This window comes from Cnephaeus nilssonii (genome assembly GCF_951640355.1).
Source record: "Cnephaeus nilssonii genome assembly, chromosome: 18".
In the NCBI taxonomy this organism is placed as follows: Eukaryota; Metazoa; Chordata; class Mammalia; order Chiroptera; family Vespertilionidae; genus Cnephaeus; species Cnephaeus nilssonii.
The window spans coordinates 33,361,975-33,378,553 of NC_137089.1; the positions used below are offsets into that span (position 1 = coordinate 33,361,975).

The 16,579-nt window shown below is 43.4% G+C and overlaps 1 protein-coding gene across 1 annotated transcript in view; it reads right to left on the minus strand.

The window, feature by feature from the left end:
- The window catches only part of ASPH (aspartate beta-hydroxylase), a 166,209-nt gene that overhangs the window by 79,476 nt on the left and 70,154 nt on the right, over positions 1-16,579 (minus strand). The window contains exons 8-13 of the mRNA XM_079796054.1: positions 14,510-14,566; positions 13,549-13,599; positions 13,064-13,096; positions 8,051-8,092; positions 7,622-7,657; positions 4,392-4,436 (exon numbers count right to left, since the gene is read on the minus strand). Coding sequence (XP_079652180.1) covers positions 4,392-4,436; positions 7,622-7,657; positions 8,051-8,092; positions 13,064-13,096; positions 13,549-13,599; positions 14,510-14,566 — 264 coding nt within the window. The remainder of the gene's footprint in view (positions 1-4,391; positions 4,437-7,621; positions 7,658-8,050; positions 8,093-13,063; positions 13,097-13,548; positions 13,600-14,509; positions 14,567-16,579) is intronic.

The window sequence follows — 16,579 nt, forward strand, 5'->3', positions numbered from 1 at the left end:
CCGTTTCTAGATTAATGCATCTGCCCTCTTACTCCTCTCTAACTCCTCTTTTCAAATCTGGATTTGATCATGTGACTCCCGTGCTTGGAATTTTTCAGTGGCTTCCTGTCACTTTTAGACCCAGCTTCAAAATTTTAAACATCAGCCCTGTCTGGTACGGCTCGGGGGCTGAGCGTCTTCCTATGGACCAGGAGGTCATGGTTGGTTCCTGGTCAGAGCACATGGCCAGGTTTCAGATTCGATCCCCAGCAGCGGGGGTGCAGGAGGCAGCCAATCAATGATTACCATCGTTGATATTTCTATCTCTATCTCCTTCTCCCTTCCGCTCTGAAATCCATAAAAATATTTAAAAGAATTTTAAACATCACATTTGAAATGCCCCAAGAAGCGACGCCTGCCTGCTTTCCCACCGTGTCTTCTTACACCTTATGTGGTACACCGTCCCCATCTTTGTTCCGCAGACACTTCTTCCCCGGCTCCCACCTGCCAGCTCCTGTCACGTCTATCAGCACCTCAAAACCCAGCTCTAGCACAGCACATGGGAGGCCTTACCGTACCCCTCCCCCCACAAAAGCTGGGCTAGGTGTCCCTCCTGCCGTGTGCTGCCCCATGCTCCGCTCTGAGACGTTAACGGCATCACGCTGGCTGTTTTCCTCAGCTGCACGCCCCGGGACTATGACCACTACGAGGCAGGGACGATGCTGTTGATCATGTGTCGGTACTGCCCAGTGCAGCGCCTGTACCATAGTAGTTGCTCAAGTTGTATTTCTTGAATAAGCGAATGATCAAATCAGTATCATTAATATGCACATTAGGCACTTTTTATATAAGCTAAGACCTCTCTAAGCTGCCATCCTGAAGCTGGTCATGAGCCTTGCTAATCAGTGTTAGAAAATGCTGCCTGGCAGGGGAGGCACCGAGTGAAACCCTCACCACGGCTGGAGTACTGGACGGTGCGACGCGGTACAAACGTAACACGTGGAACGAGCGATCTCCACTTTCGGAGAGAAAGGAGCAGCAGAATCGCCAGCAAACACCGCTGCTCACATACCCCTGTTCCGAGTAACGTGATTATAACAACAAAATATAAACTTCACTTTGTTTCTAGCATTGGATGACAGAAAAGTCTTGATGAAACCAGTTAGTCAAATGATCTGAAAGTATTATTTGGCAGGAAATTTTACCCTGATAAATTTCCTAACCGATTACTTCTTAAATCATTCAATTGATGCTACATATTTTTATGCTGTCATATTGCTAGAAATACGCAGTATAATTTCAAGTAAAAATCTGAGTTTGAAGAGAAAGGTGGAAACCCACTAAAGAAATAGGGATTCCAAAATCAATTTTTAAAATTCTGGTATTAAAAATAATTGATTTTTAGTATCAGAATGATCAATTCTTAGAATGACCTTTTACCTCCTTGCCTGCAAAGCACTTGTACATTTACAGATATAAACAAAAGGTAGCAAAGTTTAAACTACTGGACAATTTGCTCTTGTACAATGCATCATAATTAACCTTCGACATTTCTGAGTCCTTCCTGATGTACTAATATATATTAAGAGAAAAATGCCACAATACATCCTTAGCTTTATCAGGCCAAGACGGTTAGTATACCTTTATTTATTTAAAATCCTGAGAGTGTGAATTCTGGAGCCAGAATGTAAAGGTCATCTCAGTTCTCCCACCTGTCAGCTCTGTGACCACAGGCAGGTTACTCTGCCTTGTTATGTGGAAGTTTTCTCATCTGTAAAATGGGGACACAGCGTGTCTACCTCTTGGGCTATTGGAAATATCAAATGAGTTATTCATGTAATGTGCTTAGCAGAACACCTAGATACTGCTAATAAATGTTAGCATTCATCATCCCCTCGTGTGTGGCTGAATACAACGCTAAATCAGACAGTTCCTGCCCCATGGAATTATCACAACAACAACTCCAATCAAGGACTTAATAAGCATTATTAAGACGGTGTAACCTAGTCTTAGAAGGTTCAGGAAGGCAAAGTAATCACCAATTAAATTCTGAGGGACAGGAAAAAGTGAACTAGTATCCGACATTGCTCAGAGCTCTCCAATTTGAGTTTTTCACTGAATAAAGAACTTTCAAGGCAGAAAGGCAGCCAGGTGATGGGCCCTACAATTAGCGTGCCCAGAGTTTCTACAACCACATACATCATTAAACACGATTACAGATGCAGTGAGCCTACTGAACAAGAAGCTCACCAACACAGATGTATGACTATTATTATTTTGTAAGAATGAGTAATAAAAACATTGCAATATAAAGTTATGACTGAGAATGTAACAGAAATAAGCAAACCAAGTGCAAACATTAAAAATAACAATTGCTAACACTTGGCCTTCCGTTCTCTTTGGGCAAGGTTAAACTGCAACTGCTAAGCGGGTCAATCAAAATTTTATGACACCAAATTACAGGTTACGACTTCTTGAGCGGGTCTTTCAGAATTTCGCTTCCCTTGATCCACCTGAAAGATCAGGCTAATTAATTACTGAACAATAATAACCAGAGCCACCATTTACTGAGAGCTTATTATGTGCAGACAGTATGCATATTAACTGCTTTGGCAGTTAACTATCTCATCTGAAAACCACTTTAGTCCAGCACCCCAACCACTTGGTACTTTAGATTTATGTGCCCAGGGAATTCTGGGGCTTAGTCTATAAAACATGGAAATAAAAGCACAGAACTTTTTGATTAGAAAATATTACTGTTCATTGCCTTCACTAAAGTTAAGTCAATATTTAAAAAAATAGGAACTGTAACTGGAAGAAAGTCAATATTCTAGGAAACTCATAATTTTAGGAATACTTATAAAACAACTTTCTTTAAATAAGTGGATAGCCATCAAAATGCAAATTCAGGAACCTGCTCTGCCTTCTCAAGAAAGAACAAGGCACTCTGTGACCCGTGATTCAATAGTGCGAGGTAACTACAGCACTGAGACAGGAACGCCGGCCTTCCTCGCTCTGTGCAACTTTCCTGAACACCAAATACACAGATGTGCAGCAGCCATCATGTAAAAGATCAGTTTCTCCAAGGGTTTCTTTCTCATTCATATTATAATGCTAACAACTCAGTTCTCTTAAGAATCTGTACATATTATTATAAACGCATGTGGTATGACAACTACCAAAACCTAAAATACCCATTAAATAAGCAAAGAAGAGCTGAAGTATAAAAAATATTCTTTGATTACAAAAAATATTTTCCCCCTTGAAATTTAGTCAGAAAGTTTGGCAGGCACCAAATCAACAGTAATGCACATCACTGCTACAAAATTCACATTAGGCATAAAGTGAAAGATAGGAGTAAAAAATGAATATATGACACAAAAAGAAAAAAATGGAAATAAAACACAGAAACAAGAAACCTACACGTAGGAAAGAAGTACTGGAAAATCCTCTCTTCGTAAAACATTTCCCCCCACTATGAGAACAGGAGGGTTACTATCAATTTCTGATTGCGGTATAGTTAACGTCCTCTCTAAAATGCATCGGCAGACACAGGCCCTGGGGGAAATGCTTTTCCCATTCTTCACTGATGGTGAGAGGGACAGGTGGAGGGAGGCAGAGAAATGGGTTCACACGGTGGCTGAAAGACCCCGGGTACAGACGAGTCTCAGGCAGCCTGGCCTGCCAGGGGCATTCGTGATGGTCTCAAGGAGGCAGGGGACTGGAGGAAGAGGAGTGGTATCACAAATGTCTGTACCATTCAACTTGCAGCTTAAGGCAATTCTGATTCCCTATCACCCACCAAATAGCTTGTCAGTCAAAGAAAGGGAAAAAATAAAATCCCAACTTGTACTACTACTACTACTACTACTACTACTACCACCGTACTTTCCGGCGTATAAGACGACTGGGCGTATAAGATTTTCCTGGGTTAAAAAGTCGTTTTATACGCCGGAAAATACGGTATATTGGACTATATTGATGGGATTAGATATAATGGATTAGATATATTGGACTACCGTATTTTCCGGCGTATAAGACGACTTTTTAACCCAGGAAAATCTTATACACCCAGTCGTCTTATACGCCGGAAAATACGGTACTACTACTACTACTACTACTACTATTAGTGCCGTGTTGCACAGCAAAAGTCACATGGAGCTCCGATCATGAATATCCCGCAAATTCTAGTCAAGTTCTGATGTGTCTTTTCCATTACTTTGAAATTGGGGTCACCTGATCCAAACAGAGAAAATTTTCTTTTAAAATTTAAGTTATAATTAATGCTCCTCTCTCACGACTTTTCCTCCTCCGAGATGTATTTCATTCAGCTAGTGTGAATATCAACAGTATATTTTAAATCAAACAACAAAAAAAAAGGAAAAAGCAGTACATCTCACACAATGTCATACCTGGTGGTATTTCCTGATGCTCCTCTGCTGGGGGCACATGTGCTTCTGAAATAAACAGCACAGTTACAACCCATTACATGTTGCTGACCACTGTTTAAAATACAGCTTGCTGGTATTAATGGCACACTGATTACTTTTACAGACTGCTCTGGGATTCAGTTGCAGTCATTATAAAAACATTTAAGTTTTTACCCCATCACAACAAAGGAGAATTAGCTGTAGACTTTGCAAAATGTTGTATATTTTTTCCAGGTGTTCAGGCTTTATCATATGACCTGCCTAACGGACTAACCTTAACCTCACTGCCAGGCCAAGGAGACGCGAACTAAAACCTAGGATTTCACCATTTTTCATCAGACTTGATAGGAAAGCTGAGGAAATATATTTAAAGCATCTTGTTTCTTCTTGAAAAAAAATTTTTTTTAACTCATAACCTAATTTCAATGTGAATGAAACAACACAAAGAAATTAAATCAAAATATAATTTTGAAAATAAACCACTATACCTAATAAAGGTTTCTGAAAAGTATTATTCACCATAACATATTCCAAGACCAGCCAAAATGCGGACATGAATTTTTAACATCTTCTCCTTTCCCCTCGTTGCTTCAACCACTTACAACTAAACCAACCGCAGATCTCAGCACCCAGGTGTAGAAGGATATACTGATCTAAATTCACGCTATAAAACTGCATCACGTACTGCACCTTCCTATCTGACAGCCATGTGACAGCACCTTCATCTAGAGATGAGGTCAGAGCAGCTTTCCTTCTGCTCCTTAAGGTTTGGGCCAAGGGGAAGAATTAATAATAGCGTTTTCTAAAACCGAAAATATTTATGTAGCTATTGTAATCATTTCTCTCCTGGCATTAATTTGCTTCCAATTATAAAAAGGATACAAGCTTAAAACAGAAGATTTGAAGATAGTTTACACAAAAGTAAAAAGGGGACAGGAAAAAATCCCACATATTCCCCCTTTTCCTTCTTTTAGCGGAAGCACATTCAGCTTGCCTAGCTTCCCGAGTTGTGACTGCTTGGGAATGGCCTGCCTATTTAGTTTGTTCTTAATACTTTAGAGACATGTTAGCACGTTGTCAACTCTACCAGTGCTTGTTTGTTTGTTTTCTCAGAATTTCTTTTACTTTTGAACATTTCAGGTGCGTGTTGAAAAACCACGTGACTCAAAGTGTCACTTGCGTTATTTCCATCACTAAGAAAGCCTTATTATTGCTACCTAAGTTTTTCCTGAATAAATGTACATGTTACAAACATATCAGAAATTTATTTCGGTAATGATGTAGCAAGAGGATTTTGAAAAGGAAATAGCAAATAAATTATACCAGCACAACCTGAAAGAGTTGCCTATTGATACAGCATACTTTTTTTTTCCTCCAAGACTTAAAAAAATTAAAAAAAAAATCTTTATTATTGAAGGTATTACATATGTCCCCTTTTTCCCTCCATTCACTTCTTCTAGCCTGTACCACCCCCTACCCCAGGCCTTCACCACCCTATAGTCTGTGTCCATGGGTTATGCATTTATGCATACAAGTTTTTTGGTTGATCTTTTTCCCACCCACCCCCCTCCCTTGCCTTCCCTCTGCGATTGGCTCTCACTCCCATTGATTTACTCAACAGTTCTCTGTCCTGCTCCTCCACGTTCTTCTCCACTGGTTTTCCTCCTGCCTCACAGCCCTTCAGGCTCCAGCAAACCTCACCGGTGTCCTGATTCCTTAGAGCTCAGCCTGGGGCTGCTTGTCTTCTCACTGTGTGCTCACCCCCAAAATGGCCTTAACCATTTCCATGAAGTTAGCACCACCCTCATGGTGATGGCACCCAAACATGTATACCCATCTCGGATCTCAGCCATCTGTTTGGATTGGCATATCCAACTCCCTATCTGCCACCTCCATCTGGGTATCTCACATAACTCCCAGACGCCAAATATCTACTGTGGAGACTCCGATTTTCTCCCCTAAACCAGTTCCTACTGTGTCCTACTTTTCTTCTCAGCAAATGGCCCCAGCATTCGACAGTTATTCAAACCAAACCAAAGTCAGGCCGCCTTTATTCCTCTTTACTTCACAACCATCAGAAAGTTACACACCTGTCCTTCTAAAACAGATCTCCAGTTCAAAACTCTCCCCTACGTTTCCACTGCCATGATCTTACTCCAGGGCACCACGACCACCTCCCTGGATTAGGAGGGGAGTACCCAGAAATTTCCAACCTCGTGGTCTCTGTTTCCATTATAGCTCCACTCAATCCCTTCTCGAACTAGAAGTAAGTCTCCAAAACATAAAGTGGATCGTGCCCTATCTTATGAAGTGTTTCCATGGCCTCTCACTGTACTTAGATTATAACCCAAATTCCCCATGAGGTCCTCCAAGGCCCTGAGTAATCTGTTCCCTGACTTTTTATTGCTTAAGCCATTTCAGGTTTGGTCTTCTGTTCCCTGCAACAGAAAGGAACCCGGATGACACAGATGGGGAAGAACAGGGGGTTTAAGCACAGGACTGATATAGCCAGCTCTGTAGTTCCAAAGAGATCTTCCTGATGGCACTGTGGAAGACGGATGTGAAGGGGACCTGTAGGGGTTAGGAAGACTGGCTAGAAGATGATGGGGCTGAACTAGATCTCAAGCGCCACAGGGAAAGAACAGATCTGAGAAGTGCGGAGGTAGCCTGTCCAACAGGATTAGCTATAGAAACAGGGGGAGGGGGACTCCATGATGGCTCCCACATTTCTCGTTTGGGCATCCAAGTATAAATGGATGCCTCCAACCAAGAGAAGGGAAGACGGGGGAAGAGAAGGCTGGTGGGCAGGTAGAGGCAGTGAGCACCCTCTCGCTGTCCCCTCGGGTGCTGCAGGAGCACAGGAACTGCAGGGGGGCTGAAGGAACACGGTCCAGGGCCCCACTGTCCCCCAACGGCATTCCCCTAGCAGCCTCTGCTGTGTCCTCTACTGGCGGATCCAAATGCCTGAAAACACAGAGGACCCAGCTTTCAACTCACCTCTGCCCACGGCCAACCCCTCCCCCTGGAATTTAAAGTAGCCCTCCTCACTGCAAACCAGCTTAGCCACCTACGGCCTGTAACCTGGCACTCCTCTCCTCTGACCCCTGAGCACTGTACACAGATTTAAGAGTAAGTGCTTAGTCAATACTTGCTGAATACATGAACACATTGTTAATATGGAAAGTGTAACCATCTCTATAAAATTAACTTACCTTCTAAGATTATGTTTGAATCTTCTACAGTATTATCTAAAAAAACAAAACAAAACCCAAACACATTACATTAACTCAACTCCATGAGATCTCTGAATAACTTATATCCACTCAGATACCTAAATCTGGCACTTTTTAGACTAGTTTCTTACAGGGAGGCTCACAAGTACGTATAATAGCATATCAATTTTAATTCCCAAATTATACTCGAAGCATAGCTCAGGTAGGCTGACGTTATCCCCATTGACAGAAAACTTCCACCATAAGTGGGGAATAAATATAAGGACAATATCCAATTACTTCCTTGGTGAAATGAAAATGTCTGATATTTCTTACTACATCTACCTCTGTTCCATGAGTTGTACAAGTTTTAACAAATACAAGGGGCTGTCTTGCAGGGGGAAACATTTGCTTAGAGAAAAGGCTTACCTGAGCTTTCCATTCCCCCTTCACTTTCCGATGGTTCATATACTATAAAAAAAAAAAGAGAGAGAGAGAGAAAAGAGCCCTTTAACTCTCATTGCAACACAACACTGGCTGGGCGGTTCAAGAGCAGAGACACTGTCTACTTATCCTTGAACTCTGGGGCTCAGCCACTGGGCAATGGCAGGGTATGGAGTGGCTGGAGGTAAGGGGGAGGTGGAGGGGGGTGGGTCTGGCCTCACAGGCAACAAGCCCAGATTCAAACTCAAGGTCAGCCACATTTTAGCCACAGGAGACGGGCAATTACCTCTGCTTCCTTCCTGTAAAACGGGGAACACGAAGGTTCCTCCCGAATCACTTCTAACCAGGATCCTATAGCTTGTGTATTCCCGGGTGGCACTGAATTTCCCATTTTTACTTTCTTCACTTCCGTGGTGGAGGATCTGAGTTACCCAAGGCTCTACCCAGCTTGCCTCTCTGGATCCACAGGTTTATAGGCAGATTCTCGACTTTGGGGAATAATTCTCAGATCTCTCACCTGGGGCAAACGGTCCTGCACCAGCCTCTTAGAATGAGGATTCAATTGGTAGGCCTTTAAAGCATGACATAACCACAGCCCATCATCACTGCTCTCGCCTCTCCGTGCCCGGGCCCGTGTGCCTCCGCCCTGCTGCAGAGACGGTCTTCCCGTCCCCGGCTGGGTCACAGCTTCCTCAGTGAGCCTGTCCCCTGCTTTTTCCATTTTCCAAAATTCCTCACAATTTCTTGTACACTAAGAGAGAACTTTCTTATTTTCCCTACACGGTTATCAATTTATTCCTTTTGTCCATTTAATAAAAACAATTTTTTTGGAGCACCTACTATCTTTGTGATTGTATTCTCAGTGCTGGGGGGGATGGAGCAAGGGACAATTCTAATGTACTGTTTTCTGCCCTGCGGTGGCCTTTGTAAGAAGGAGGGGCAGTGAATGCCTGCTCATCGGCCACCCTGAGCCGTGTACATACACATGCTCGAGTCTCTACCAACTTAAAAAAAAAACAAAAACAAAGCTTTCTCTTGAGCCTGCTTCACTGGCTTTCTCTCTTTCCTCCACTTCAGTCTAATCTGTTCAGTCATTTCCATTTGCTGTCTCATCTCCTCACTTCCTCTTCTCCGCCCACTCCAATCCATCTCAGCCCCAACCATGACCCAACAAAGGCTCCTCTCAGACCACCAATGAGCAACTCTTTTAAAAAAAAAAAAAAAATGAAAGCATAGCTGGCATACAATATTATATTAGTTTCAGGTGAACATAGGGATTCTACATGTATATACTTACAAAGTGACCACCACGATAAATCTAGTAACCACGTGTCACCATCCAAAGTTATTACAACATCATTGACTATATTCTGTGTTGTACATTACATCCTCATGACTTATTTACTTTATAACTGTGTGTACCTCTTATTCCCCTTCACCCTTTTCACCCACCGCTCGACCCCCTCCCCTCTGCGTCTAAGAGTCTGTTTCTGAAGAGACAAACCTCTCATTGAATTTACTGGACACTTTCCACCCTCAACAAACTAGACCTCTTAGCGGCTCCTTCCTTTTCAAACACTGTTGCACTTGGACTTTAACGTGACCACATTCTCCTTTGATTCCTTCATTTCTCCTTCTCGGTCTTCTTGATCATTTCATCCTTTTCTTACCAGGTGTGAAATGTTGGCTTTCATCGAAGTCCAGCCACAGAACCTCCTGTCTTCCCCCTCTATCCTCTCCTTACCATCTCAGACTTTGGCTTCAATGGCCACGTATACGCTCCTGATTCTCAAACTCACAACCACAAACTGGACTTCTCTTCTGAGATCCAAACATCATCTATCAGCGTATCTCCTCTTGGCTGTCTCAATATGAACTTTCAACATGTATGGACAGGACCATCTGGCTTCCAGTTCCTGGTTCCCAGTCTCGCCTGACTTAGGAAAAAATCCCCCCATCCAGCAGATGCAGAAGGCAGAACAGTGGACGTGGCTGACACCAGCTCCCACTCCCCAGCCACACCCACACAGTAAGCCCCGTCAATTCTATCTGCTCATATTTCTCAGCTTTGCCCACTTCCCTTCACCTTCACAGCCACCACCCTGGTTTAAGCTGCTTTCCTTTCTGTCCAGCTTCTTGCCGAGGTCCCTGACGGGTCCCTATGGTACTAGCTCGAATGCATGTCTTCTGTGCTCACCTTGAGAGGGCCCTCGGCAGCATGGGACACTGCTGAACATCTCTCTCTCTAGAAACTCATCTCCTTTGACTCCTCGCCTGGCACAGATGTGACTCGGGGCAAGATCAGATCTGGATAACTGAGCAACCTAAATGGTCTCTCCCCACCTACTCTCTCCAGTCCATTCACTATGCGTTAGACCCGTTAGACTGACAAGTCTTTTTTTTTTTTTTTTAATACATTTTTATTGATTTCAGAGAGGAAGGGAGAGGGAGAGAGAGATAGAAACATCAACGATGAGAGGGAATCACTCATCGGCTGCCTCCTGCACGCCCCCTACTGGGGATGGAGCCCGCAACCCGGTATGTGCCCTTGACCAGAATCAAACCCGGGACCCTTCAGTCCGCAGGCCGATGCTCTCTCCACTGAGCCAAACCAGCTAGGGCTAGACCGACCAGTCTTTACAAAATACATATCTGACTTTGCAGGGCCTTAAACAGCGCCTGATGGTGAAGAGGAACATCTCTGACCTGCCTCCAGGCACCCTCTGCACCACAACTATCTCACAATCTCAGCCCATGTCTCTCTTCTTATCTTCAGCCTCCAGACTCATCTTTCCACCTCAGAGGCTTCCCACTGCATTCCAGCCACCTTTCCTCTCACCACCTCTCACCTGCATCTCCTCAGGGAAGCCTTCCCTGCCCCACAAACTAGGAGGCGTCTCTTTACCGTGTACTCGTTACACACTGCACTCGCTCTCACCAGCCCTTAGCACAACTGTAACTAAATACTAACCTGTGTGATGTGTACCCCCTGCTAAAACATAGGTCCATGGGAACAGGAACCTGGTGTGTGTCCCTCACCAGCACTGCTCCTGTGTCCTATGCTGTGGACACAAGTACTTGGTACACACATGGTGTACAAATAAATAAATCAATGAGACGGTAAGGCTGTTTCTCAGATGTATCCAAGGTGGGTTTGATGCTTTCTAGAATATTTTCTATGTGAAAAGCTGGTTCCCTCTATAGCTTTAGTAAATGTTATGTTTTCCAGGTTCTAGAGTTTGGGGAATTTAATACGGAATATACTGTTTTTCCCACTAAAAATTGTTTTCTTTTCACATTCCTTTCAGTCTCACTCATACATAGTTACTTGGTTTCCCTAGTTTGGTTCCTGAATTCCACAAAGGTATCTTTTTAACACATAGCAAATAATCCTGTGTTCTATTAGATCTATATTGTTTGAAAAAGTTTATGTTCTACAAGGGTAATCAAAAGTATCTCACCAGATTTGTACACCTTACATAATATTTATTATTCTTTGTTAACATTTTAAATTATATTTATTACAAGAGGCCCAATGCACGAAATTCATGCAAGAATAGGCCTTCCTTCCCCCGGCTGCCAGCACCGGCTTCCCTCTGGCACCCGGGACCCGGGCTTCCCTTGCAGCCCCACCTTCATCTGGACGGTCGTCCAGAAGGACGTCCAATCTAATTAGCATATTACGCTTTTATTATTATAGATGATACTATGCCTATGAAAATACATTTATTTTTATGTATTTTGGCATGGCATCTAATTTTACACTTCTTCAAGTTTAACTTTAAAGTTCTCTAGACCTAGTCTATAAATTACATTCCAAATATGGTCTTTCTATTATATTTAGAAAAACACTAAGATGATTGGCAGACATTAGAAAAAAGATCTCAAATCCTACCTCTATATGCAACTTTTAATTTCCAAATTCCTAGTTTCTCCTTCAAATTCATAAACTGAGAAGAAAAGCTAAATGCAATCATAGTTGCCAACTTATTTCCAATATTAGTCCCTAAAGACAGAATCCAGGATTCCTCCAAGGGTATCACTCATATCCCAGTAGAAACAGCCACCGTGGATGGTGATCTTGATAGGATATCCAATCTTAAATACACACACTCAATAAGTCAGTTTATCAGGTCTACACACAGCCATTCTTAATTTTCTCCAATCAAGATTCACCGATTATCACGAGACTACCAGTTTCTTGAAGTAGGGACTCCGTATTATTCATACAGGAATGTCACACCCTAAGACTACCTAACAATAGAAAGCCCTCCATATGTGACTCGAGCACCATACATTTCTCCATCCTTCTTGCTGCACACGCAGTTATAATACCTGACTACCTTCCTTCTACAGTCCACTAGCTCTATTATCTCTTAGTCATATGAACTTGTGCTCATTATTTATATCCTCTGAAACACATTTTTCTCATCTGGGAAAGAGCAAACATAATATATCTCAATGAATTTAATAAAACAGCATGAGAATTGCTCAGGCAACAAAAGGAGCTACAATTGCCTAAACCTGAATCTGACACTACTCATGCCACAAATTTGCCAGAACTACTTTCTTCATGCTGCCTGTATGCCTGGAAGGGAATTCTTCTGCCCCCTTCTCCATGCACCCTTATTGAAGAGTGGGATTAATCTGTGGAAGCAGCTACAGTAGTTACACTGGGACCGAGGTAGCTTTCCAAGCACAAGACATATTTTAGTCAAAAGACAGCGATAACTATAAAGTAATGAAATATGATTTCCTCAATAATTCTTAACTGCTTCCTAAGGCAACTTGCAAATAATTGAAGAAATTGTTTAGGCAATGGCAAACCATGAAATAGGTAAACAATCTCCCCAAGTCAAGTCTTTGAAAACTACCATTCACTTGAATGTTTCAAGTTATGGTTTTGTAGCTTAAAAAATTGTTCTGTATATTATATGATCAAACTACGAGTAGATTTTAAAACAAGCAGATGGCTTAAGTTTAAGAAGCATTTCACACCTTGTTGGTCATAGTCTTGGTACGTTACTTCATCTGCAGAAAAAAAAGAAATCAAAATAAGTATTGAGTCATTCTGTGTAACTGCTTAGCTAAAAAAAACAACTTAATCTCGAATACAGAATTCTATTTCTTTAAATATTAATGTCTGCACAGTCCATAGAAAATGCCTCAGTCCAAAAACCACTTGAGAAAGGGCAGGTAAATTATTTTCATACGAATTCCTCAAACTGGCATACAGCGAGATATGCTAAAGTAGAGTTAGGAATTAATATCCTGTTTCCTGTGGAGCCAGTGGTAGATGAGGTGAAATATGAAAGCCTGATATTTTTAAATAATAATATTTTGTTACAAAGTAGAAAGTCTTATATTAGGTGTTACTATTATGTCTCAGTCTCCTTTAACAGAAAAGTCACCATGTTAACATAGCATTTCAGCTGTCAAGCCTTAATAATGTTTAAAATCTAATAACTATGTTCATTTAATACCTGCATCATGGTACATTCTTTCATAGTCATCTATTGCTGGTTCAGTGGAATCTAAAAAGAAAAAACATACACCTTTGATAAACATTAAAAACCAAACACATTACTAGACATCATTTTAAAATTACTTGAAAGTTAAATTCTAATCTTTACAGCTGTGTAAGAGATATTATCATTATCTAGATATATAAAAGCCTAAGCAACCATTACAACAGAACGACCAGAACGACCGGTCACTATGATGTGCACTGACCACCAGGGGGCAGACACTCAATGCAGGAGCTGCCCCCAGCCCGCAGGCCCTGATCGCCAATGGGGCCTGCGGCCAACCTTCCGGTCTCCCCCCGCAGCTGGCAGGTTCCTATTGCCCTATCGGGGCTGGGCCCCTGGCTGGGACGGGGAACTGGGGGTGGGTGGTGACAGACAGGGGAAGCAAGGGAAGGAAGAGAGGGGGAGGCAGGGAGGTGGGGAGGCGGGGAGGTGGAGAGCTGCACGGTGGCAGCGCACAGGCAGGCGCTGAGGTAAGGGAGAGGCAGGGAACCTGAACGGCCCTGATCGCCGGCCAGGCCTAGAGACCCCAACTGTGCATGAATTTCGTGCACCGGACCGCTAATAATATTTAAGATATATAAAGTTCCATCATTTGCTAAGTCAAAAGATAGGAAGGAGCAGTACTAGGATTCCCTCCCAGTTGACTATTCCATCCTTCTGCCTCATTAATTTCCAAATGCTCTCTGGTCGGATCTATAAAAACAACATCCCAGTGATGGTTTGGAAAACACAGCTCCTTTTTTTCCTCATTTCTCCATATAATATCAAACTGTATAAATTGCTATAACTATCTGAGCAACCAAAAATGATCCCGGAGTGTTATGAAGAGTACTCTGTGGAATCAGAATGAATCATTAACCCAAGATTAAAAGGGCCTTGGCCACTGTGTCCAACAGAAACACATCTCACAAACCTGGGGTCTCCTGTTCATACATCATCTCTTCCGCATCCTGGTTAGAGGTCTGCGAAGCTACAAATGAGAAAACAATTAGGAAATTACTAATGTGTCTCAAGTAAGAAGGATTACACTTGATATTCAAATCAGGAAAAGAACAGTTTCTAGTAATGACAGAAACATAAAATCAAATCATGATGCTGGTTTGGTTTGGCTCAGTGGATAGAGCATCAGCCTGCGGACTGAAGGTTCCCGGGTTCAATTCTGGTCAAGGGCACATGCCGGGTTGTGGGCTCGATCCCCAGTAGGGACATGCAGGAGGCAGCTAATCAATGATTCTCTCTCACTGATGTTTTTATTTCTCCCTACCAATTTAAATATGTATATGTGTGTGCGTGTGTGTGCGTGTGTGTGTGTGTGTGTGTGTGTATATATATATATATATATATATATATATATATATATTCCTGTATAATAAAGAGGTAATATGCAAATTGACCCTCACACCCTCACACAAGATGTCCGCCCCCATGTGGTCAAAGATGGCTGCCACAAGATGGCCGGCAGGGGAGGGCAGTTAGGGGAGACCAGGCCTGCAGGGGAGGGCAATTGGGGGTGACTGGGCTGGCAGGAAAGGGCAGTTAGGGGTGACCAGGCTGGCAGGGGAGGGCAGTTAGGGGCAACCGGTCCTGCAGGGGAGGGCAGTTAGGGGTGACCGGGCCAGCAAGGGAGGACAGTTAGGGGCAACTGGGCTGGCAGGGGAGGGCAGTTAGGGGTGACTGGGTCGGCAGGGGAGGGCAGTTAGGGGGAACCAGGCCTGCAGGGGAGGGCAGCTGGGGGCGACCAAGCCTGCGGGGGAGGGCAGTTGGGGGGGACCAGGCCTGAATGGGAGGGCAGTTGGGGGTGACTGGGCTGGCAGGGGAGGGCAGTTAGGGGCGACCAGGCCGGCAGGGGAGGGCAGTTGGGGGCAATTGGGCCAGCAGGGGAGAAGTTAGGCATCAATCAGGCTGGCAGGGGAGTGGTTAGGGGGTGATCAGGCTGGCAGGCAGGCAAGCGGTTGGGAGCCAGCAGTCGGACATCCCCCGAGGGGTCACAGATTGGAGAGGGTTCAGGCTGGGCTGAGGGACACCCCGCCACCCAGTGCACAAATTTCGTGCACCGGGCCTCTAATATATATATCATGATGTTCCAACTCACATTCACTCCTGGAACAAAAAGGTACTACCTGTGCTCAAAGCTCAATACAGTTCCCACCACAAAGTAGTAGAGCTATATTCTTATTTAGCTTATGCAAATTCAACTATTGTCAGAAAAACAAAATAGGACAAATTGACACATAGACAGACAGAGACAGCAGTGCAGGGAGCCCTCCTCACATCAACCCAGCTACCCTGCCTGAGCCTGAGCGAGGACACACATTTCCCAGCCCATCACTTGGACTCACTGCCAGAGTGTGCTCAGCCCGCAATATGATTTTAGTGATCGCAGATACATACTGTTGACATGACAGGGCCCTAAATGCCAGTCAACACTATCGCATGGTCCCCCAGCACAGGAAGAAGGGTCGACTCCAACCCTGGGAGGAACTGGCCAACACCACAGGCTTGTTACTAGAAGATGCGACGCCCATCTTCAGTGTGGCCACCCCTTCTGGGGACACGGCGTGCAACAATACGCTATTCTGACCTTTCATTGACTATCATTTAAGACTACAAAACATGTAATTCTACTGTATCTTTTGACTTAATAATCACACTACTGGGAACTTATCGTCAGGAAGTAGACTTCAAAAAATACAAAAACTGTATTTACAAAAATACAGATACATATGCATGTACCCATAATTATGATACATAAAATATCAATCATTAAGTATATATTATATGATACTTGATATATTAGATATAATCTATATATATAAAAGCCTAAGCGACTGGCCAACCGCCCAGTAGCTGTAACGCGCACTGACCACCAGAGGGCAGATGCTCAACTGAGGAGCAGAAACCACAGGCATGGAAACATGGAACAGACTGATGAATCTCAGAGGAATCCCTCGGCCTGGCCTGCGGGGATTGGGTGAAACTGGCT